Here is a 24616-nt window from a genome sequence, read left to right as displayed (position 1 = left end):
AGCCACCTAGCACTAGTGTGGCTTCCGATAAACCCCAGGACAAGGCCTTCTCATGGAACACTCTCGGGGCAAAGCCAAAGAACTTGAAGGGGCGATTAACTGGCATCACTCGGAGCCCTGTGATTATAGATCTGACCGGCTGGCCTGCACTACCACCCCCGCATACTGCGTCTTCCACCCCCCTGAAACCTTGAGGGTCAAACGTGCCAATAGAAAAACAGCCCTTTAGTGACATAGTAAAAAATGTACCCTCCCCCTCATTATCATAACACAACAGGTGTGGGCATGAGGAGGAGGAGGGACTAGGACAGGTGGGTGGTGCTTAGGTGGTGGAGGTGCTAAGGTGAGAACCAGGTATACTTCATGAACTGGAGGCGTGTCCACATAAAAACATAATTTTAACAATTTCTGTACACTTTTTTGAAAAAAATCTTCCTCCTAGTATAACCATAATGCCTGATGATTATGTTTTAGGGGGAGAAGAAATCACTGAAAATCACGACACCCCGTCTTTAAAGTTGTGACATTTAAAGTTGTGACAATCACATTGTAATGTGATTCAAATGTTTGTTATCAGGGCGTCCTTGAAAAAGAGAGCTTGCTCCCAATGGGTTTCCCTGAATAAATAAAGGAAAAAGAAAGAAAGAAAGAAGAAGAAACTCACCGATCAGCAAGATTTGTGTCAAACACAGTTATAAAAGTGTCAGCAGAATCAGTGCTGTGCACAATCGTTCACGAGAGACAGTCACCATCACAGGAACACGGGGGGTGGTGGTATATTGGCCCAGATGTAAAACCCAGACAAACCATTACAAGAATGAATCTCACATGAATAGGCAACATCACCCTCCACTATGAAGGTAAACAGGGACAGGGGCACCAGGTTAAAAGTGGTTAATTAAACCCATTCCTCAACTAAAACTCCTGTCTCCAGTATCACTGTAAGAAGGAAAATTACACACATATCCATCCCATAATAATAAGGTGCACAGACAGTATTACTCAAAGGATTATTTGACTCATCACATGTTCTTTTTGACTACAAGAACTATTGTAAGTGAAGCGTGCCATTTGGCTGCTCATAATCCACTGCTCACACTCTTTGATAGGTGCTGCTGCAGGCTTCACCTTGGGACCAATTTACAATTTGTTCTTATGGCCTGTACAACTTCCAATGGCCTCTACCGTGGCAATAACTGCAGTCACGATCCAAACTTTTCACACAGATCAAACTTATGACCCAGGACAAATCCTCTAGGACCAGGACGCGACCATGAGCTCAGACTGTTCATAAAAACGTTTACCTCAATTTAGCAGAATCATCTCGATCTGCAGAACGTGTTAAAAGCATCAGTACACACTCATCTAGAGCAGTGGTTCTCAACCTTTCCAGGCCGTGACCCCCCAAATAAAATAATCATATTTAAACTGGGGACTTGGAATAGTAGTTGAGGGATTCAATTTAGCTTGACAATTTAGTTTGAAAAAGCTCATAGAGCGGCACCGAGTGCCACGCTATGAGCTTGTAAATCTACTATTTTTGAAAAATCTTGAAAATTTGTGCAAATCTTTTAATATATATATTTTTTAAAGCAAACATTTGTAACTCAAATCTTTGCTTCTGGGGGTTCCTGGAACAAATTATTTTGAGATGGGGGTCGGCGGCCAAATACATATAATTTTGAGGGTCCTTGAAATGAAAAAGTTTGAGAACCACTGATAGTAACATACGTTTTAGAGAAAAACTGTTAGGATTTAGAAGACATTTGTAGAATCGGTCTCAGGTCTTAATGGCCTAAATGAAACACATGTCAAAGGAAGAACAAATTAGATGAACAAACAATTACAATGAACACGCTGTGAAATCAAAACACAGCCTACAGTAGCTGAGGGTATGGGGCTAGACATAAACAAGCTAGCTACTTCAACACTAGTCTTCATGTGGCTTCATGGTGCGTACACACATGCACTAAAGCAAGGGTCTTCAACGTTTCTCAGGCCAAGGACCCCTTAGCTGAGAGAGAAATGAAGCAGGGACGCCTACTGCATGTTGTATAATTTTGTGTTGATTAAACCTTTTCATAAATTCCATAGATAGCTTCATAGACTTGTTTGACAGCACTATCATCTGTGGTGGAGACAAGTTAATGTGTATTTTCAGACATTTAACCACTTAAACCCTCTGTACTTGGTCCCGCTCTTTTTTCCTTCTACTCTTTGCCGAAAATAGCCGATCTACAACTAACAACAACTTGCGCTGGGTTTTGAGCTAGGGTTGCTAGCTGGTTAATGGAGAAAAAAAAGGAAAAATACGTTTCTATCACTCAAAACATTTCCGGACCCCCTGCAGTAACTCTGGGGACCCTCTAGGGGTGTTGAAGACCCCTGCACTAAAGCCCAATGTGACAGGGAGGCAAACAGTATCCTTATAAAATTCACAGATGGGTGGGTGCCTGCTTAATCCGATGGCCCAAACCCTACCCCTTATTGGTACAAAAGTGCACATTATAACTAACTCCAACCTCACACTAACCTAACATTTTCCAGACTATATTGAGATGTCAGAATAATGGACTGTTGGACTAATGGGCTGCCCCCCACAGAAGTGCACCCAAAATACTGTACAGAATGGGCTCTTAATGGTAAGGGACCCTTACGGGTCAGTAACTCAGACAGTGTGCAAATGGAACCAAATGGATCCTTACACGGGTCTGTAACTCTGAGAGTTTACAAATTGAATGAAATGGACCCTTATGGGTCTGTACCTCTGAGATGTAGAAATAGAACCAAATGGACCCTTACGGGTCTGTAACTCCGAGGGTTGATACCCGTCCATAGTTTCCATTTGTACACTCTCAGAGTTAAAGGAAGTATGCACAATAATTCTTTGTTATATCAAACAAAACCAAAAAAAAAGTTTTTGGTTGAAGGTTTAAAGCTCTATATTCTGATAGAAGTCAGAGTGTTTGCTCAGTAACAGGGGTCTCCCCGTATCTCAAGCTCTTTAGTAAGAGTACCCATTTATCAGCTTCAATTTTGCATCCAGCTCTCCTGATTGGATGCAATTGGTATCCCAACCTGAAAGTGTATTTTCTGTTTACTAAGGAACTGGGGAGACCCCTGTTACTGAACAAACACTCTATAGCAATGGTGACAGTACTACCAGAATGTGGAGCCATTCAACACTTAATTTAACAAAAATCTCACTTAATGCACCTTTAAATCAAGTATATTGGGGTTGCAGAGATAAAACATAAATCATATCAAATGATTGCCCTAATGCAGTGGTTCCCCAGGGGTCCTTGAGATGTTTGGGCGTGCTTGACATGAAAAAGGTTTGGCCTTATGCATATCAAATGGGATCCTCCTTGAAAGTTGAGAACCCCTGGCATTGTGTGTATTTGTTCCTCACTTCCATGTCTTCTGCTTCTTCTTCTCTATTTCACATTTTTTGTTGTTGTCTCTCCTTCATTCTGTGTCTATCATGTCACATAATGTCCATGTATACAAACACATACAAAAGCACTACTCTCTCCACATTAGCCGTGAGGGCTGAGGAGTGAGGAGACTCAGGAGAGGGAGGGGAGAGAGAGAGAGAGAGAGAGAGAGAGAGAGAGAGAGAGAGAGAGAGAGAGAGAGAAGAGAGAGAGAGAGAGAGAGAGAGAGAGAGAGAGAGAGAGAGAGAGAGAGAGAGAGAGAGAGAGAGAACATTTCTTAGTTTGATTGTTTTTACTTTATACTTGCCAATCTACAAGCTCTCTCTAAATCTACCAATCTACAAGCTCACAACTTGTCTTATCTAAGTCTAAATATATAAGTACTATGTTAAGTATAGTACCATATATAAGTACTATGTTAAATATAGTATTAAGTATATGTTGATGCCAATACGTTTGTACCTTTACTCAAGTACAATTTTCATTCCAAAAAGGTCATTCCTCTCAGGACATCTTGTCTCTTGCATGGTGGCATGCTGTCCTGCTTAGTTCTGTTTAATATTGCAACAGACCAGGGAACGGATGGATGACTTGATGGAGAGGAGAGAGGAGAACACTTACACTGCAAAATCCTCAGCGCTAATTTAACTCTGAGAGTGGACAAATGGAACCAAATGGGGTGCATTTGGTTCCATTTGTTCCACTCTCTGAGTTACGGTCTTCACACATGAATAAACAACACGGAAATGGGCTGAAAGTATTTTGCATCAAAACTATTCATATACGGTAGTTGCTGTCTTGTTCAGTTCGATTTGCCGTGAAAAAAAACCCGGAATAATTATAATATCTTAGTTCCATTGATCCAAGCCGGAACACAATCGATTGATTGATCGTTAAAATAACCATGCTCTGAAAATGCACGCAGCCCAACCTTTTCAATATGTGGGACCCTGATACAGAAATAGTCTAGTGGGAAGAAAGGGTATACCATACACCCCCTGGAAATATTATACTTCTAATCAGCGTTTCCTGATTGGAAAAAACGATGAGCTACAGTATAAGAGGTGCAATATAAGAGGTTTGGTGCGACATGCCCACCAGTGTCAAACGTTGAGTGGAGGTGTCTCTTTGTATGCATGTGTAAACATGAGAAGCGGTCTGGACATGATATCCAAAGAGCTTTCTGTGTACACAACCCCTAAAGACAGCTCTCCACCACACAGACTAGAGACTACTACAGATTACTACAGACTGGCAGTCAAATGAAGTCGGGACTCGGGAGATCGGTGGGTTGGAAGGTGTGGGAAAAAAAGTTGCTGAATGCACCTGAGAGCCGACACCGACAGACGGCTACTATGGTGCTAAAATATCCCATGGCTTGATGTCTTTTTCAACAACTTGTGACCCGACACGACAGCTGTACCCACCGCCCATTCAACAGCAGATTTCCGGCAACAGGCGCTTTCCAACACTTACCGCTGCCGATGTCAGAGTGGTGGAGAGCAATAAGACTCAATCTCTGAGACGCTTTTTTGAGTAAAGCCTTGACCCATGTCCTGTTTTGTTCTTTTCTTAGCTTTTCTTTTCCGGAAGAAAAGTGTTGCTTTGTCCATAACCTAAGTGTGAAGAAATGACCCCATTACTCAGGTTTCCTGTAAAGGTTTGACAGAACTGGGTGAAGATAACGTATACTGTAGGAGTTGTCCTGTCGGCAGAAAGTTGTTGGCTGCTAAATGGCCCACATTTACCCCCCTGCTTACCTATGCTCGCTGTGCACTTGAGGAAAACGCTGGCCTAATTATTGTGTAGTTAAGTCCTAACGCACACCCATGCATCACTTGTTTGTCAAGTGTTTGACCTACGGCTGGAAAACTGTTGGTCCACACCATGGAGTCCAAGGCAGAAAAATAACCACTGCAGGCTGTAATACTCAAGACAGTGCAGTCTTGGTCTCGAGTCCGGCGACCCGACCGAGGCTGATCAGACCCCGGCCTGTGTCTAAGTGGCATGCTACTGCCACCACTGTCTCTTGGGGGGCTTAGGGTGGCAGGTGAGCTGTTAGCAGCGGGTGTTGGCGACACTAGGAGGCTCTGAGCACTGTGGGTCACCTCCGGGCCTGGCTCCTCCTGCGTGACTGCGTCTGACCAGAAGTGACTTCTGTGCGTTGTGTCGTCGTTGCCGCTGGGCAGTAAACATCTCATTCTGCCTTGATGGACTTTTAAACCCTCTTTGGTCGGGTTTCCCAAAGCGATTTCAGGTCGTGCGTAGCCCCAGGCGCTCGTAACAGGCTACGCACGACCTGAAATTACAACCTGAAAAGCACTACGTAGGCTACGAAGCCCCTCCCAGGAGTACGACACGTAACGCCGTGCTCTTGAGAACCTAAGACGGTGCTGTTTCCCAAAGCCAGTTTAGATAGCACGTAACGCACAATCAGCTGCTACTAATGAGGGTAGAGCGTAGGTTTGGCCGGGTCTCAGCTATGTAGGAGGCTCTTACGCAAGCTGCGTAGGCTACGCGCGACCTGAAATCGCTTTAGGAAAACCCGGCTCTTATGTGCCTGCTAAGGTACTGTGTAGCCTGTGTGGAGAGAGGCTCCCGCACGTAAGACCCTTCGTAAGGACCGCACACAGTCCCTACGCAGCATCTCTTTGAAAAACCCGGCCCTTGCTGGTTTTACCACAGTCTGTAGCTTTTAGGTTCTTCCTCACGGAAGAAGTGGTTCGGGCTGCCAACCCTCTCAACTCCGGGTCGCCGTCTCAGCGGCCGTCCTCTGTCTCTCCAGATGTCACCACGATGATCAAAATAAAAATATTGCCTTCTCTTATTTTACTTGAAAACCTTTGAAAAGCTATTATTTAGGCATGGTCTCAATTAGCATTAAAAAGTTGGTGTTGACATGGTCTCGCTTTAGGTGGTCTTGAATATGGCCCTAATAGGTTCCTCTTGGTCAGAGCTAAGGTGCAAATGCAGTATGATATAGTGCTGAAAGGACTCCTGATTTTACCATGTAGCTGGTAGGCTATAGGTCCTTGATATTGGACCCTGGATCAATTTGGCATATGCCGTGTCACTGTGCCATGCCACTGTGGTATGCCACTGTGCAATGCCAGACATACGTACATATGGTGTCTGATTTGTCTGTATCTAGGACTCCCGGTCACCTACATCTACAGTATATAGGTGACTGTTATGTTGGTTTTTAGCCCAGTAAATTGCTGTGGAATATTTTCAGTGTACTGTCCTTGTTCTTTCTTTCTTTCTTTATTTCTTTCTTTTGGAAGAGATATTAGGCTTTTGGTGTTCAGGCAGAGGCTCTCAGCCACTCTGTGAGTAAATGGAAATGGTGCCATTTTATAATGAGCATTAGTGTGGACTAATTGTAAGATAAGGTTGAACACGGGTGAAGTGCTCCTCTAAAGGACATTTAAAATAGCTCTTTAAAATTCCCAATCAATCCACCTAAATATGTCTGTTTTAACCTGATGTCTACAAACATTGCCAGTGTACTGTAAACAAACCAAAATACAGCAAATACTGTACCGTTTACGTTCATTCACACTGTACTTAGCCTAGGGCTAAGTCCTTGCTCACCTTAGCCCCGGGGCGAAGCACAGACAAGTGTTAAAGCCTCTTTTAAAAAACATGTATCCGTTGTCTAGTGCAGTGGTTCTCAAAAGGGGGTCCTGTCCTGAGACCCCGAAGGGTCCTTGAGGGGGTTCCAGGGGGTCCCCAGTTAATATAGCATCAAAATCAGTTTAACCACTTAAAAAATACATCGGATTTTTGAAAATATCAGATCTCACAGCACGTCACATTGCGCTGTAGCTTGTAGATCTGCTATTTCTTTTAAAATCATGAAAACATTTTGACATTTTTTAAATATTCGTTTTAAACACAAATCTTGTGTATGGTCCCTGGCACAACATATTTTTTGATGGCGGTCCGCAGCAATATAAATATCAATTTGGGGGTCCTTGACATGAAAAAGTTTAAGAATCATTGGTCTCTAGTGTCATTCATTCTATCTATTCACAAAACACATCACCTGTTGTTTATTTATTTTTATTTTTTGGTTGGGTAACCCATCTGCTTGTGTTTGGATCACTGACTGGGACTTTAAAGGGTATGGGTATTAACTGCTGACTTGTGCTTTATCTTACCTGCTCAGCAAATACATTAATGTTGTGTTCAGCACTTTGAAAGGGAAGGCAGACAAGGGGGTGTAAATGGATGTAATGTCTGGCAAAGGTTTCCTTTACGTTTTTTTCTTTCTTTTCTTGAAGGAATCTTTAACCACTTGAACCCCAACGCCCCCCTATTCTCGGGGGAACATTGGCCAAACATAGCTGATCTACAAGCTCACGTCGCAAGCTTGTCTACGCAAAGATTTGAGTGAAAAAAGAGCCCCAAGTAAAGTGCTAACTCAGGTCCAGTTTACGAAGTCTAGAGGGTTTAACTGGCTAAAAGGAGAAAGCGTTTGAACCCAGAGGGAGAATGTGAAGAACATTGCTTCTGCAGAGGAGAATGTCTTCAGCAGTAGAGATTATGGGACACAGGTTTACCAAGTGTCTGAATGACAGGTTAAAAAGGAGAGGAATAGAACATGTAACATAAAAATCTTTTTAAAGATTCTGTATTCTTCGCATAGACAAAAAAGGAATCCACACTCGGTCTTCACTTACAGAAACTAAGTAATGCAGAAAATATGCTATCTGAGTCAACTAATAGACAGACACATAGGTATAGAACTCAGAGGGGCGAGGTCCAATCATGGAGCCACCCAACCAGTTACTACGGAGGAGGACATCCCATACAAATACCACCTTGTGGTATTTGCACAAGCAACTGTCTATGCGCTGGCTGTCTTCTCCTACGCACCTGTCCTATAAAGTAGGTGTGCAAAAGGACTTCTTTTACTAACTGTTCTATTCTTGAAATGAGGTAAATATTCAGCCATGATCCTGGAAATATATTTTTTTCAAATAGTTCCTGTGTGTACACTTCAAACTCCTCTTTCTGACTCTTGGTCACACAACCATTCTCCTTCCTGCAACAACTCAACTCTTGAGAGATTTCAGAGTGAGATTTCACCTTGAGCAAGACTTGAAATGGGTGGGTTTGAAATCTTGTTTGAAAAGACCAAACCTGCCTATCGATGATGTCACTGGTAAGCAGGTTTCAGAACTGTCCACAGCCCTCCACAGTTCACAGAGGTATGCTGTGTTCACACTGGCAGATTCAAAGCTACAGTCTACAATTGATTTTCAATGGAAACCAGCGACATGAGGAAGCAACACCCAACGTTTTTCGCTGCTTAGCCGCAAGCAACTTAGATGATATAAATGCTATCTGCATCTAAGTTGGAATGCCCTCCATTGACAGCCCATTCAAGAAACAGAAAAATCTGATTGTATTAAACGACAATAAACTTTCCAATATCGCACCTGTACGGACCACTTGGATTATCATCTTTGTCTTTGTCAAGTCTTTGTTTCATAAAAATCCACCGTTCTGTCAATAAAATCTGTGCAGTGCAAATTCTTTCATGTGTTCGAGTTTGGAAACACCTGTTTTCAATAACACAACATCCTTCTGCCTCCTGCATATGTGCTAATTTCGAAACAGCTGGTGTACGCAGGACATTGAGTGATTTACAACAAGCCCCTCCAAACTCGAACACATAGAAAAATAATCACTGCACAGAATGTATTGACAGAAAGTTAGCTTGTTTTGTCCAACACAACAGTCAATATACATCTGTTTTTCAGCTAAGTGAGGGGGTGTTCTTCAGCTCCCTGCAGGTACCATCATATAATGAGCATTAATGAGGACCAATTATATGAAGCTAAGACCGCAATTGAAACCAGCTGTACATTTTTTTTTGCGTTATCCTGTTGATTATGATGTTTGTTACAGATCTGTATGTGACATTTATTTTATTTCATGATCAATAAAGACATCAATAAATCAATCAGTTGAAAATGGGTGAAGTGAGGATTAAGTAAAAAATCTGAATACCGCAAAGAAGAAATGAAAAAAAGGAAAGAAACCCAAGGTCATTTTCCTGTGCTTTTCCACTAATGAGTTCCAGTGCCATCCAATGACGTTCTAGTACAACAGGTGAGGCCGTCCATCAGCGTGCTGAGCCAGGAGACCTGCTGCTGCCACCAGCCTGGCAGAGCACATGATGATTAATCCATTAAGACCGGGAACGTATCTGTGTAAAGCTTGTAGATCTGCCATTCTTTTTTTAAATCGAGAACTCTTTTGCAAATCTTTGATTTTTTCTTTTTTTGTTTAAAGCCATTTTTTTTATAACTCAAATCTTTGCTTCTGGGGATTCTACGAATGTCTTCTAAATCCTAACAGTTTTCTGAAAAAAAAACTTATATTGCTATATTATCAGTGGTTCTCAATCTTTTTCATAAGGACCCCCAAAATGATATGTATTTGGCCACGGACCCCCATCTCCAAATATTTTGTTCCAGGGACCCCCCAGAAGCAAATATGAGTTAAAAATGTTCACTTCAAATATATATATATATATATATATATATATATATATATATATATATATATATTCAAAGATTTGCACACATTTTCAAGATTTTTCAAAAACAGCAGATCGACAAGCTCATAGCGCAGCACTCTGTGCCGTGATATGAGCTTGTATATCTGTTATTTTTGAATAGCCAAAGTATAAAATAATGGTTAGCTTTCCCGGTCTTAATGGGTTAAACGCTCATCTCCAAGGTGCTGGGCAGCGTTCGACCCTCCGCCAAGACCGCGGAAACAGCCCACCCCTACTGCAGTACAAGAATGTTTCTACTACCTGAATATTTAAGTTCAAGTAACATTACTTCTATTAGAGTAGGATATTCTACTCTTTCCACCACGCTACAGTACACTACACAATACAATACATAACCAGTACATTTACACCAGTGGTTCTCAAATGTTTTAATTTGTGCCATCAGAGTTACAGACCTGTACAGGTCCATTTGGAACCCCCTCAATGAACCCTAAGGGTCCCTGGTTCCACTAGATGGCGCTGTTCGCTAACCTATGAGTCACCATTTGACTCCCACGTGATCGCAAAAAAAACAGCCTGTTCACTTCCTTGTTATTCGATTTGGAAAAAATGCTTTTTCTCTGTTTCTGTTGCTTTTTGGCAAAAACAACCTACATTCAACTGCCCACAACTATGGAACGGATGATCGCGGCACGCGATTTGCTTTAATGTGCAACATTGTTTTCTCACTCAACAGTAAACAAACAAAGTGTACAGGGTCTCTGCACATTTTAAAGTGACGATTTAAGACCTTTTAATACCGCTAAAATGAAAATAAATCAATAATACCATTACTGCGTTGAAAGTAAAACATTGTCACGTCAAATAAAATTGAATGCCTGTCCTACAATTCCAAGAGCTTGTCAGGGTGGGGGGTCCCCAGTTCAAATATGATTATTTTGAGGGGTCGTGGCCTGAAAATGTTGAGAACCTCTGCACTATACAACTCAACACTGCACTAAACTATGGTGCAGTATAATACATGCAAATATGGCACAGTATAACGTACAGTATAATAATAATAATAATAATACATTTTATTTGTAATGCGCTTTTCATTCACAAGGAATCTCAAAGTGCCACAAGGTAAAACATCATCAATCATATAAAGTTAAAAAGCACGGTTTAAAAACAGATATGACTAAACAACAATTCAACATGAAAATGCCCTCTGAAACAAAAACGTTTTCAGGCCTATTTTAAAAGAGTCCAGGGTCTGTGGTGCTCTCAGGTCAATAGGAAGGCTGTTCCATAGGCGCGGCGCTGCCGAGCAGAAGGCCCGGTCACCCATAGTACGTAGATTTGTACCAGGGACATCGAGGAGGAATCTGCTGGTAGATCTGAGGGTGCGGGTGGAATTTTGTGGGGGCCTAATTAATTTCTGTAGGTAGGGAGGGGCATGTCCATTTATGCAGTTGTGGGTGATCAGCAGGACCTTGTAGTCGATCCTAGCTGACACGGGGAGCCAGTGCAGTGAAAATAGGACCGGTGTTATGTGGTCATGCTTACGCACTCTCATTAGGACCCTGGCAGCGCTGTTTTGGATGTATTGCAGCTTTTGAATACTTTTGCCAGGAATCCCAATGAAGAGTGCGTTGCAGTAGTCCAGTCTAGAGGAGATAAAGGCATGGACAAGTTTCTCTGCATCTGACAGGGTTAGAAGGGGGCGGAGTTTGGAGATGTTTTTGAGATGATAGAATGCAGTTCTGCACAGATGTTTTATATGGTCATTGAAAGTCAGGTGAGGGTCGAATTTAACACCTAAATTTGTGACTGAGGAGGAGAGGGGGATGACCTGACTGTCGAAGGTGAGATGAGATATGGGGCAGTATGCTGTAGTCATCATCCGTTTAAAGTTATCTTTCCAGACGCTGCTGGTTTGGACTGAATCCCGTTATTATATGGCTTTCTTCCACTGGGAACGATCCAGGGCCACCTCCTGGTCGATGCTGCTGAGCCCTTCTTTGGTCGGCCAATGGGTCTTGTCGTTCATCAAAAATACTTTTTACCTAGTTTTTTGCTTCCTTCCGCACAACGTATCCATACCATCTGAGAGTCTGTCTCTCCTAAAAGCAACAGAGTCGCTTTTTAGACTCTAGTCTCCAACATAATAAACATAAGCAATAGACCAGGGGTCTTCAACGTTTTTCAGGCCAAGGACCCCCTACCTGAGAGTGAGATGAAGCGGGGATCCCCTCTATATTGTATAAAATTGTGTTTCAGATTAAACTTTGTTTTTACTTGGTCTGCACTTTTTTCCCTCTACACCTATACCTCTTTGCCAAAAATAGCAGATCCACAAGCTCACAATGCCTCGCAGTGCGAGGCGTTGTGAGCTTGTAGATCGGCTATTTTTGGCTAAAGTTCTCCTCAGAAAAGGGATGCTAGGGTTCAAGTGGTTAATGTAAAAAAAAAATCATATCACACAAAGATTTGGCGGCCCCCCCGTAGAAACTCTGAGGACCCCCTAGGGGTCCCGGACCCCCTGTTGAAGACCCCTGCAATAGACAATTGAATCCTCATGAATTGAGGGGGTTATCATTCGTGCCTTCCAAACAAAACCGATTTGAGTAACATTTTTACAATATCACATGAAAAGTTTTCCACTTTTCTTCTCTATGTCTATGAAGGTCAGGCGGTTTCTTCTCTAATTGCTAACATTGTCGACGCAGTGAAAACGGCTGCGTTGTGGATTACTTTATTTGTCTTACTTGATTAATGGCTTTCTGTGTGAGAGATTCAATTCCTGTTAAGTCATGAAGAATTGCATGGAGACATCAGCACAACATAATGCCTACTGCCAGTCTCTGTTTTGTGTTTTTCTGCTGATTACAGAGCACCAAACGCCCTCCAACCCACTCTGCACAACACAGAACACAAAAAAACAACAATATGGAAGGAGAAAAAAGTGCTGATCACTCTCTCGCTCTCTACTCTCTCATTCAGTATGCTGACTTGTTTCATTAAAGAGATCTTACACCCACGCTTATTCTGCCTGGCCTATTTATCACACACCGATCGGCTCCTAAAGAACAGAGATAGGATACAGCGGCTGGCATCTTTGAGAATAAATTCATGCACATTCTGTAACCTTCCAGTATGCACAGAGGCAACTTCTGGTCCACATGGGTCAGCGTGGTCCCTCCTATGGGATACATCTGTTCGCTGTGGACTTAAACTGTTGTTCTACTACACCGTATGTCAGGGGCGCAGCCATGGGTGGGCCTGGGTGGGCCGTGGCCCACCCACATAGAAAGCTGGCCCAACCAATCGATTTTGAAAAAAAAAATGAAAAAATTGATTTAAAAAATATATATACAGATGTGCCATTTCAAAACTTCAAATGTCCTACCATCGCCAAGACAGTAAATTTTCAGGGGATTCCCAGGGCAATAAGAGGGACAAAGAAGGGCATTTAAAATGCTGAATTATTTTGATGATCACTGCTTTTATGATGCTAATTAATTTGAGCAACTGGTCAAGGACCTCTTCAAATCACCTTTCGCCTCATAATGAGTCTGACAACTTCTTCAACACACATTCTTTTGTTCTCATGTATATGGATGTCTGTTGAAGGGAAAAACGGGGGTGTGTAGTGACAACTTCTTTTCAGGGGCAAAGGCCATCCGGTTCGGTATTCGAACCCAGGCCAAAACGTTTTAATTTCAAGGACCTCCAGTTTCCTTTAGGCCAGAGCCCCCCATAACTCTGAGAGCGTACACGGTTCCATTTGGTTCCATATGTACGCTCTCAGAGTTACAGACCAGTAAGGGTCGCAATTTGGTCCCTAACTATGAATAATTAGCTGGGGAACCCCTGGAACACTCTCAAGGACCCCTGGGGGTCCCCGTACCCCACTTTGAGAACCACTTCTATAATGGTTTGGGATTTCTGCATTGGCATGGGGAAATTAACCACTTAAATGTACATCAAATTGCGAAAATAGCTGATCTACAAGCTCACAATGTGTTGCATTGTGACACATCGTGAGCTTGTAGATCTGTATTTCTTTGCCAAATGTTTGCCTATTTTTGCCAAATGTCTGTGTATTATGACATGCCCAGAATACAGTAGAGTGAAGCTTTTCTCACATGGATCTCTAAATATCCCTGTGATCCAGGGGCGCAGCCATGGGTGGGCCTGGGTGGGACGTGGCCCACCCACATAGAAAGCTGGCCCAACCAATCGATTTTGCCAACAAAAAAAAAATGTAGGATTTTTTTTTTTTTTACATTTTTTTATAATATTTTTTTTTATAAAAAATCGGTAAAATCAGGCAAAAATAAGAATTGAATAACATAACCCTAACCTAAACCTAACCCTAAAACCGAAATAAAGTAACCAAAAAACGCCCAAAAACGCCCAATATCCGCACATTTTTGCGCGCGAGGGTCGGGGACACATGCACGCAAGCTGCGCGCGTGCGCGCGTGCCCACCCGCTCCTGCCTAGGCCCAGCCTATACTAGCGTACTGGCTGCGCCACCGCTGTGATCCCTGTGATTTCCCTATGATTTCAGATTTGAACTGTACCTACAGTACCTAATCTGCTGTATACTGTGAAGTTGTTTACACAAAGTTAGGTGGCAGCTACTGAAAACATTTTCCACAACAATAAAGATTTTATGCACATGTACATACGCTAGTTCAATTCCATGATTACATCAGCAAGAAATAAAACCATGCCTCACAAATGGGGAGCCTATAAGTTATGGATACATAATGATTGAGAGAGTTTCGACATGTAAAAGGCCCTATTTATTCATTTGAATTAAACATTTAAGAACCAAACACTATATCCATCTTAACCACTTAGACCCTCTATACGTAAAACAGACCTGAGTTGCACACGCTCTACAAGCTCACAAAGCGTCACAACAAGATGCGTTGTGAGCATGTAGATCTGCTATTTTTGATATTGTTACCCGGCAGAATAGGAATGCTGGGGTTCAAGTGGTCAGCAACACCTTGGTTAATGTGTGTGTTAGCAAAGTTAGTGCCTCATTCACGTCACTCACAGCAGCATCTTTGAGTGTATGCACTCTTGTCAGAAGGAATTGTTGATCTCAACCGCATCCGCACACTCAGATCTGTGCAAGAGTGCGGGGACCTTCTTCAAGACATTAATATCACAATAATGCAGTTATTGACATGATAATAATAACCTTCAATAACCCATGTGAAATATATTTCACTATATATATCTATCCTCTAGTTCTCTTGTGCTTAATTGATGCTGGCTTTTCTCCAGCATCACCTCTTATCTAACTGTATATCGTTGCTGTCGGGCAGAAACCTTGTAATCTCCATCTTTCATTTTTATGTTTTTTCGTAAATGAATGCCCTTCTTCGTCATACCACAGTGTCACACAAAAGTAGCAACAATAACCGTTATTTCCCCAAAATGTTGAAAGTAAAAGTGAATGTGGCGTGCGTCGGTTTTATAAATATTGAGCCAATGAAAAGTATTAACAAGATCTTGTGACTAAATAATGACTACATTGGATCCATTGAAACACAGGGGGGGCTTTTTCTAAATTTTTTGAACAGTTTTGGACACACAAGGTTTCGACGTGACAGTGACGAATCTGACGATATGAAAAGAACCTGATCCGTGTCATCGCTGCAAACGTTAATCTATTCAAACATCTATCACACAAAGCTCACCTGCCTGGATACAGTAATCCAATCAACCCGGATTTCTCCCTCAAAATAGCAAGATGGCATTGACAACCCCCACTACACTGTGGCCTATATGATGGGCTGAAATGAGTGAATGAATGAATAAAATTTGCATTTGATCAGCATAAACACAAGCGACCCCCGCCACTCTCTTTAGAAAACCGAACTGCCTGTCCCTAGAATGCTGTGTCGTGACAGGTCCATGTATCTCATTTTGCTCAACAAAACCTATTAGTAGCTATTGCTTCACTGTCGGCAGTGAATCGTGAGTTTTGGTTGAACAACGAAATGGAAACATACAACAGAAAGTTGTACGTTTCCCGATGATCAATCATAACAATAGACTGTTGAATATCGATTTTGGTGGATTAATTGGATTAATTGATGGACGAAATGTGCTTCAAGAAGACCAATTAAAGACCATTGCTGCCAGGGCCTTAAAGCAGCAATCTGAGCCCCATTCTGTCACAGCATTTGCTACTGTCGTAATTAACCATGACAAGTCATGCGACATACACCACAAATCGATTTTGAGGAGGTTTACAGGCACTCTATAGCTTGTAAAATAACTTTCAAAGATGCTGTTGTGCAGATCTATAGATACGAGTTATAGGACTAATACTGCCTATAGCCCAGTGGTTCTCAAAGAGGGGTCTGGGTAACCCCAGGGGTCCTCGAGGGGGTCCCCAGCAAAATGAGTAACAGTTTAGCCTACTTTTTAAATGATTTCACCAGCTATAAGTTAGATCAGGGTCGACTTCCGGCAGTCGACATGGGTGGTCGCATCGACGATCGCTCTCGCGTCCTGCGTCCTCGCATACCTTTCCTTATCCTCATCCTGTGGATTATGGATTTACACCTCAACTCCGCATGGATTATACACCAGAAGGATATGGAATCATACGAGACAGAAAAGGTAGAATCACACAATGACTTCTACCTAACTACTGGAACCGAGAAAAAACACCCAGGTTATGGAACCACGGCGATCCACTCGACTCTCACAGCCAACCCGAAGCGAAGAAACAAACCCCTGAATGGTAGATGTAATCGGAAGACGTACTTCTGTTTAATTCTACTACTTTCCGGAGACGTTGAAGTTAACCCTGGCCCTGTGACCACAAGGCAATCCGCTCGGCTCATAGCTGAAACCAACAGGCTAGCGGCAAACGTTGCCACAAGCAACGGGGCAAAACAACAACAAAGCCATGCTGGAACAAAGAACTTCCGGAGCACCGGAGCTAGCCTAGCCAACGTTGCTACCGAAGCTAGCCTCGACGACAACACCAACGGCTTCACACCAACTCGACTAGGCGAATCAACCCAAATGATCAACCTAAACACCGACGTCGTATCCACCGCAGCCGTCGACGAGGACGCTTGCACCGACGCACAACGGCGATCAACCGGGAGATGCAGCGTAGCCGAGAACGTGGAACCAAGGAGTCACCTAGCTGTTTTCACCGGAGCAGAGACCTTGATGCACCGCTACAAACCTACGGTTCGTTCCAGGGCCAGGGTCCCAGCAGAGACCGTGATGGGACCATTAGCAGAGGCCGTGCTGGGACCTCCGCGCCCCATCCCCCCCCAACCCCCCAACCCTCCCCAATCCCCCAACCCCCCCCAACCCCCACTGCTGGCTGCCCACGACGGAACAATGGCTTTGATGGACACTACACCCCCCTCCCCCCCCGAGACTGCTCCTAAACATCTCTCAGTGGATAAACACCTATCCATTGAAAAAATGATCAAATCGTTTGGCGTTGGCTTGCACATGATACATCTTAATGTGAATTCTCTAGCAGGAGACAAGCTAACACAAATCAAGCAGATGTTTTATGATGGTAAGGTTGACATTTTAACTTTCTCTGAAACAAAACTTGATCAAGCGATAACTGATTCTGTGATTGAGATTGAAAACTACAAACTCTTCAGGAAAGATAGGAACAGAAACGGGGGTGGTGTTTGCATGTATGTTCATACTGACAATGTCTGCATCCTTCGGGAAGACCTGATGGATGAAAACATTGAAGCTGTGTGGGTCGAGATCATTTTTAAACATTCCAAACCTGTGCTAGTCGGTACCATATACAGACCTCCTAACCAGACTGATTTCTATGATAGACTTGATGAATGCTTAGCTAAAGTGGACCATGCGGAGACGATTCTTCTTGGTGATTTTAACACTGACATACTCCGCAAGGAAGCGTCAGTGTATAAGTCATTCAAGGCGTGTTGTGATCGGCATTCACTCCACCAGCTGATCACTCAGCCCACAAGGCTGTGTGTTTCCTCTCAAACTACCATAGATCTCATTCTAACAACGGACAAGGAAAAAATCCTAAATAGTGGTGTTTCCACCTGTGGCATATCTGATCACAACATGATCTTCTGCACCAGAAAGAAACGTAAACCTAAGACCGGTTACCACAAAACAGTCACAATCAGAGACCTCAAAAATTATAAGAGTGAGGACTTAGATCACAGACTGGAGGAACAGGATTGGTCCGACGTTCTAAACAGCACACAGGTAGACGAATCCTGGCTTTGTTTCAAAACCAAATTCATTCAAATTTTGGACAGTGTGGCTCCCATGAAAACCATCAGGGTCAAAACCCGCTCGGTACCATGGATGAATTCGGACATCCTTACTGCCATGAAAGTCAGAGACAAAAAGTGTTCTGAGCTTCATAAAAGTAGGATCAAACTAGCCAAATGTTTTAACAAAGGTCTCGAATCCCACGTAGCTAAACTTGAAAAGGAAAAAAACAAGCTAAGAAACAAGGTAAATAGCATGCTCCTGTTAGCAGAAAAAAGCTACCTCGATGACAAGATTGAGGAAAATCAAAAAAAACCACGAGAGCTTTGGAGGCTACTCAAGAACCTCCTAGGCTGCAGCAAAAAAATGAAAACCAGGCTTTCAAACTTAAGCCTCAAGGTGAATGACACTCTCATTTCATCCAAACACGAAGTGAGTAAAATCCTCAACATATTCTTCACGACCGTAGCCTCAGATTTGGTTGAAAAACTTCCTCCACACTCTGGGAGATATGGTGAGGAGTATGTTGTCTCATTTTACGAAAAACAGGGTGTTTGCAAAGATGACTTTAAACTCTCCCCTGTGAAAACAGAAGAGGTGTTTAAAAAATTGAGTGCTCTTCATCAACACAGAGCCACAGGCCTCGACAATATCCCCCCCAAATTTCTAAAAGACTCAGCCGCCTCCATTGCTCCAATCATTACCCACATATTCAACCTCTCCACCACACAGGGACAGGTCCCCAACGACTTCAAAAAAGCAAGGGTGACCCCTCTGTTCAAAAAAGGAAACCAATTAGACCCTGGCAACTACCGCCCTATTTCTATTCTAAGCTCCATCTCGAAAGTCATGGAAAAAATAGTCTATGAACAGGTCGACAAGTATCTTGCCGAGAAAAATCTAATCTACAAATTCCAATCTGGCTTCAGAACAAACCACTCCACTGACACATGCCTTCTCTATTTGAACGACTCTATCAAACAAGAGATTGAAAAGGGCAAATATTGCGGCATGGTCATGCTGGACCTCCAGAAGGCTTTTGACACCGTTAATCACCCGATTATGATCAATAAGCTCAGAGCAATAGGTTTTGATGACACGTCAGTGAACTGGATGAGATCCTACCTGGAAGGGAGGGAGCAAGTGGTGGAAGTAAACGGCACCCAGTCCCCCCCCCTCCCAGTGACTTGTGGTGTTCCCCAAGGAAGTATACTAGGACCCTTACTGTTCCTGATATATGTGAATGACATGTCGTCAGCCTGCGACTGCAACCTGTTCCTGTTCGCAGATGACTCAGCCCTGCTAGTCTCGGACAGGGACAGGCTGCAGGTTGAGAAAACTCTCAGCTCTGAACTCAACAAGATCTGCATCTGGCTCTCCGACAACAAGCTCTCATTACACCTGGGCAAAACGGAATGCATCCTCTTTGGGTCCACTCCTAACCTCAGAAAGGCAGAGAGCTTCACGATCAAAGCGGGTGATGATATCATCAAAAGAAAAAACGAAATTACCTACCTGGGCTCTATCTTGGAGGCTGACCTCTCTGGTGACAAAAATGCTGAAAAAACGATCAAAACGGTCCACAAAAAAACACGCTTTTTGCGGAGTATTGATCGTAAAGTCAGTAAGAAGACTCTGAAGACTCTTGCAGTGGCCCTCATACAAGGTCATTACGATTATGCATGTACTTCATGGTATCACAACACCACCAAGGCCTTAAAAACAAGGCTCCAAACATCCCAAAACAAACTAGTAAGGCTACTTCTTGGCCTCAACTACAAAATCCATCTAACCCCTGATCATTTTGATAAGATTGGATGGCTTAGGGTTGCGGACAGAGTACAGCAACTTGCTATGGGCCTGGTCTTCAAGATATATCACAACATTGGGATCCCCCTGTATTTGTCAAAATACTTCCAAAATGTTAATGATGTCCACAATCACAATACCAGAGGCAGCTCCACAAACCTTGTCCAACCCTTTTTTGGCTCAACAAAGGGAAGTAACTCGTTCTCATGCTATTCATCAAAAATGTGGAACGCCCTACCAAAAGGAGTAAAGGAGTGTAAAACCCTACTCTCTTTCAAAACAGCCCTAAAGATACACCTTCAGGAGGCTGCAATTGGAAAATGGCCCCTGTCTAAGTCCTAACCTAACCTACCCCCCTACCCCCCCCCCTCTCTCCTTCTCCTTTTGTACATATTTCTCACCCTTCATACCAGTAACCTGTAAACTGATTGTATGACATTCTATAGTAGTTGTGTATATCTGTCTGTCTCTTATATGTCATCATGATTTGTGTGCATGGGGAACTCATTTGAAACAAGCTCTGTGCTTTTATGAGTCTTCCAGTTTAGTAGACCTTGTATTGTGAATTTGTACTTCCATGTACTGTTGTTCTCATGTCTTACTAAATAAAGTACATCAATCAATCAATCAATCAATCAATAAGAGTTGTAGAATTGTAAGAATGAAGTTCAGATCATGGACCAGATCAATATGTCCACTGTTATCTTCCCACCTACAGTATACAACTCTTATGGGGGTCCTTAGAACAATCTTTTCAAATGGGGGTCTGCGGCCTAATATGTATCAATTTGGGGGTCCTTGAAATGAAGATTTTGAGAACCACTGGATGTTAAATTAATTCCCACCAGAGGCATCATTTCATAAAAACCTTGCTATTTTTTAAAACAAAAAAAGTTTGAAAGAAAGTTTGCACAAAAGAAACTACATTTGAGGGGACCCCCCCCCCCCCCCCCCCCCCCCCCCCCCCCCCCCCCCGTTCCCCCCACCTACCGCACAGCAGCTGCATCCAGGCGCAGGTCTTGTAGACGGTGGAAGTGTTGCAGAAGAAGAAGAGGGCCATGCAGGCGATGCAGCTCAGGGTCAGCACCATGGACAGCAGTATGAACACCGAGGCCACCTTGAAGGCCCCGGAGGGGATGGAGGCGAAGTCGGCGAAGCTGCCGGAGCACGTCAGCTCCCGGTGCACGCCCCCGGGCGAGCCGATGGCGCCCACGCAATAGTGGAAGAGGCCAAAGTAGCCCACCTGCGGCGTGTCCACGCTGTCGCCGATCCAGAAGGGCTGGATGAACACCACCACGTTGACGATGGCAAAGCAGATGGTAAAGATGGCCCACAGCACGCCGATGGCCCGCGAGTTACGCATGTAGTTGTCATGGTAGATCTTGGAGGCTTCTTGTGAAGGCAACATGTTTTTTTTCCCCCACTTTTTTTCCCTTTTAATATTCTCTCTCGCTCTTCTTTCTCTCAGAGACTCACAGAAAGGGATTTCCTGAATTCTTCAGCAGCTAGACCCAGCTCTACTCCCCCCCCCCTCAAGTCTTAGCAATTTCCCCCCTTTGCTTAATTGAAACCGCTTCTGTTTTCCACACAAATGTTGCTGTTGATGGCTATTGAATGGGCCTGGTCTTCCCTTCCACACCATAACATACCATCTGACCAGCAAATCAATATTATATAGGGTTATGATTCCGGGGGCAAATAAAAAATGGTAAACCAACAAAATAATAATAATAGTAATGCTACATATGCGTCACAATAAAAAGCATATCCTGATCTTTCACTGATTAATAATGTATCAGGGAACAATGATTCAATGGGGCTGTCTAATTAAGGTTCCAATTCATTAGGGCTACACAGATTTAAAAAAAAAACAATAATAAAAAAATTAAGCCATCAAAATGTTTTGTTTTTTTCCTTCTATATTTCACAGTCGGTGGGTTAAAGCTGTTTTTCATCGTCATCCATGATCAGTCCAGTGCTGTACCTTCACATCACGTCCGTTTGGAACGACCATCCATCCAGTCCTCCGCGGGGGGCTCGATCCGCTGCTGCTCCAGCTACTGGAGGCGTCGACGCCGCATTTGAAGACGGAGGGGGAAAAATCACCACGACCGGAGAACAGGATCCCGTTAAATCTGTACAGTCCTCTGTTCTGATCCTGACAGATCCCACATTCTCCCCTGCCTCGACTCCATTATCAACATGTATACACGCCTCCCTCCCTCCCCCCCTCTCTCTCTCTCTCTCTCTCTCTCTCTCTCTCTCTCTCTCTCTCTCCCTCCCTCTCCCCCCCTCTCTCTCCCTCTCTCTCTTTCTCTCTCTCTCTCTCTCTCTCTCTCTCTCTCTCTCTCTCTCTCTCTCTCTCCCTCTCCCTCTCCCCCTCTCTCTCTCTCTCTCTCTCTCTCACACACACACACACACACACACACACACACACACACACACACACACACACACACACACACACACACACACACACACACACACACACACACACACACACACACACACACACACACACACACACACACACACACACACACACACACACACACACACACACCCCTCTCTCTCTGTGTCGTTCTCCTGTGCAGAAGATGCTGATGTGATGTTGTAGGCAACCGATGACAGAGATGGAGCGCGCGTCCCCGTGCGCGGGCACAGCAGCACGTATGGAACATTTGCATATAGGAACGTGTGTGTGTGTGTGTGTGTGTGTGTGTGTGTGTGTGTGTGTGTGTGTGTGTGTGTGTGTGTGTGTGTGTGTGTGTGTGTGTGTGTGTGTGTGTGTGTGTGTGTGTGTGTGTGTGAAATTAAAATACACAGTGTTAATTTGGTGAATGGAACCAAATGGACCCCCAAAAGTAGCTAACCAATGATACTATAGGAGCCAAAGTCTTGCGTTTTTATTAGATGAAGGTATTCACATACATTGACAGATGGATACAGCACTGGTATTACTGTATTTTTGTGTTATCCTTTTAGCCTTAATGTCTGACTGTACGGTACCTGCTGTTAAATTTCTGACTAATAAAGTATTCAATCAATCAATTAACGATGGTGGGCGTGGTCACTGGAGCTGGGGCCTAATAATTAGTCATGACATTCACCTGTTCTCAGGAGTGGGGCATTTGGTGAGCGTCGGAGATGACATTTTCTGTTGACCGTCGCTGTTAACCGATTAACACGTTAGTTTATAATAGTTGCTGAGGAACTGTTGTAATTCTTTTACGTGTTTTTGTGGAATAATACAACGCAAGAACATTGGAGTGGAACTGAATTATTTTCGTATACAGCTCTTCAGTAGCCTAAACAGAAATGTTCAGGTCAGGATACCAATTTTATCTAACTAGAGGTTTAGGCTGCCCTAAACCTCGTCGCACTGCCGATCCGACCAATAGTCTATGTCTGAGTCATAATGTCGGGGGATACCCAACAGGTACTCTGACCCGCGTCAGAGTACCTGTTGTACCCGTCTGTCTGTGTCTTTTTTGTTCCCATGGAGATGTCTGTTTCTGTCTGTCTACTTGTGTCCCTTTTATGCCCATATATGGAGATTCCTGATCATCAGTATATGTCCATATATGGGCATGGCCGCTTTTATGCCCATATATGGAGCTGACTCGTGGTTTGTTTATGGTTATGTTGCCATAGTGACGTGGCGGGGTTTGTTGACGTTGTCAAAGTGACGTGGCCGTCAGAATGGCTGGGTCAGAATGACGTCAGAGGTCCGCCCTACCCACCCCCCTTCCCATTAGCCAATTTTAATATAGGATCAGGAGATAAGATACAGTCATGATAAACAAGTGAAAATTGGAAGTGATGACACGAAGAACTGGAAAACTAAAACATTGAACCTAACTAATGAATGGGTTCTGACTGACTGAAATTTTCAACCCACCTGAAAATATGTCTGAAAATCTGTTTATTAGAGCTGGAGAGATGGGGAGAACCCTGTTACTGAACAGCAATGATTACTATCAGAATATATAGAGCTTTAACTTATATTCTGACTTATTCTGACCAGAATGTGTTACTGTCAAGATGTTATCCTTCCAGGCCAATTTTTCACCAGCTAGGCATGTTTCACATAACTCTATCCCCATACTTTCATACCTTCAGGGATACTTAAGAAAGAAAAAAAACATGTGTTCTTTCCACTCTGAAGAGTCACTCTGTCTCTCAATGGTTGTGCAAACCATTCAAGCATCACATGTGCCGGTTGAGTACACTAATCTCCTGGCACCTCTTTGTGTTATAGATGTGTGTGGAGAGAGAGAGAGAGAGAGAGAGAGAGAGAGAGAGAGAGAGAGAGAGAGAACATGTAATATCTAAATATGCAAAAGGATAACTTATATAACTTCAAAATGATTCATTTTCCAAGGGCTCCTTGGAAAATGCTCAATGACCCCTGGGTGTGTGTGTGTGTGTGTGTGTGTGTGTGTGTGTGTGTGTGTGTGTGTGTGTGTGTGTGTGTGTGTGTGTGTGTGTGTGTGTGTGTGTGTGTGTGTGTGCGCGTGTGCGCGCACGAGAGAGAGAGAGAGAGAGAGCTTGTATATAGCAGAGTTGCTCAGAGC

The 24616-nt window shown here is 43.4% G+C and overlaps 1 protein-coding gene across 1 annotated transcript in view; it reads right to left on the bottom strand.

Moving 5' to 3' along the window:
- LOC311053190 (LHFPL tetraspan subfamily member 4 protein-like) overlaps positions 1 to 21447 on the bottom strand; it is a gene marked incomplete at its 5' end in the record, with an annotated part of 49794 nt that extends 28347 nt beyond the window's left edge. The window contains one exon of the mRNA XM_084068641.1: positions 21030 to 21447. Coding sequence (XP_083924767.1) covers positions 21030 to 21447 — 418 coding nt within the window. The remainder of the gene's footprint in view (positions 1 to 21029) is intronic.
- Between the last annotated feature and the right edge of the window lie 3169 nt (positions 21448 to 24616).

This window comes from Gymnoscopelus microlampas, assembly GCF_963454915.1.
Source record: "Gymnoscopelus microlampas genome assembly, chromosome: 10".
Taxonomy (NCBI): domain Eukaryota; kingdom Metazoa; phylum Chordata; class Actinopteri; order Myctophiformes; family Myctophidae; genus Gymnoscopelus; species Gymnoscopelus microlampas.
The sequence above is the reverse complement of the archived record's forward strand: the minus strand, read 5'-3'. Positions and strand labels throughout refer to the sequence as shown.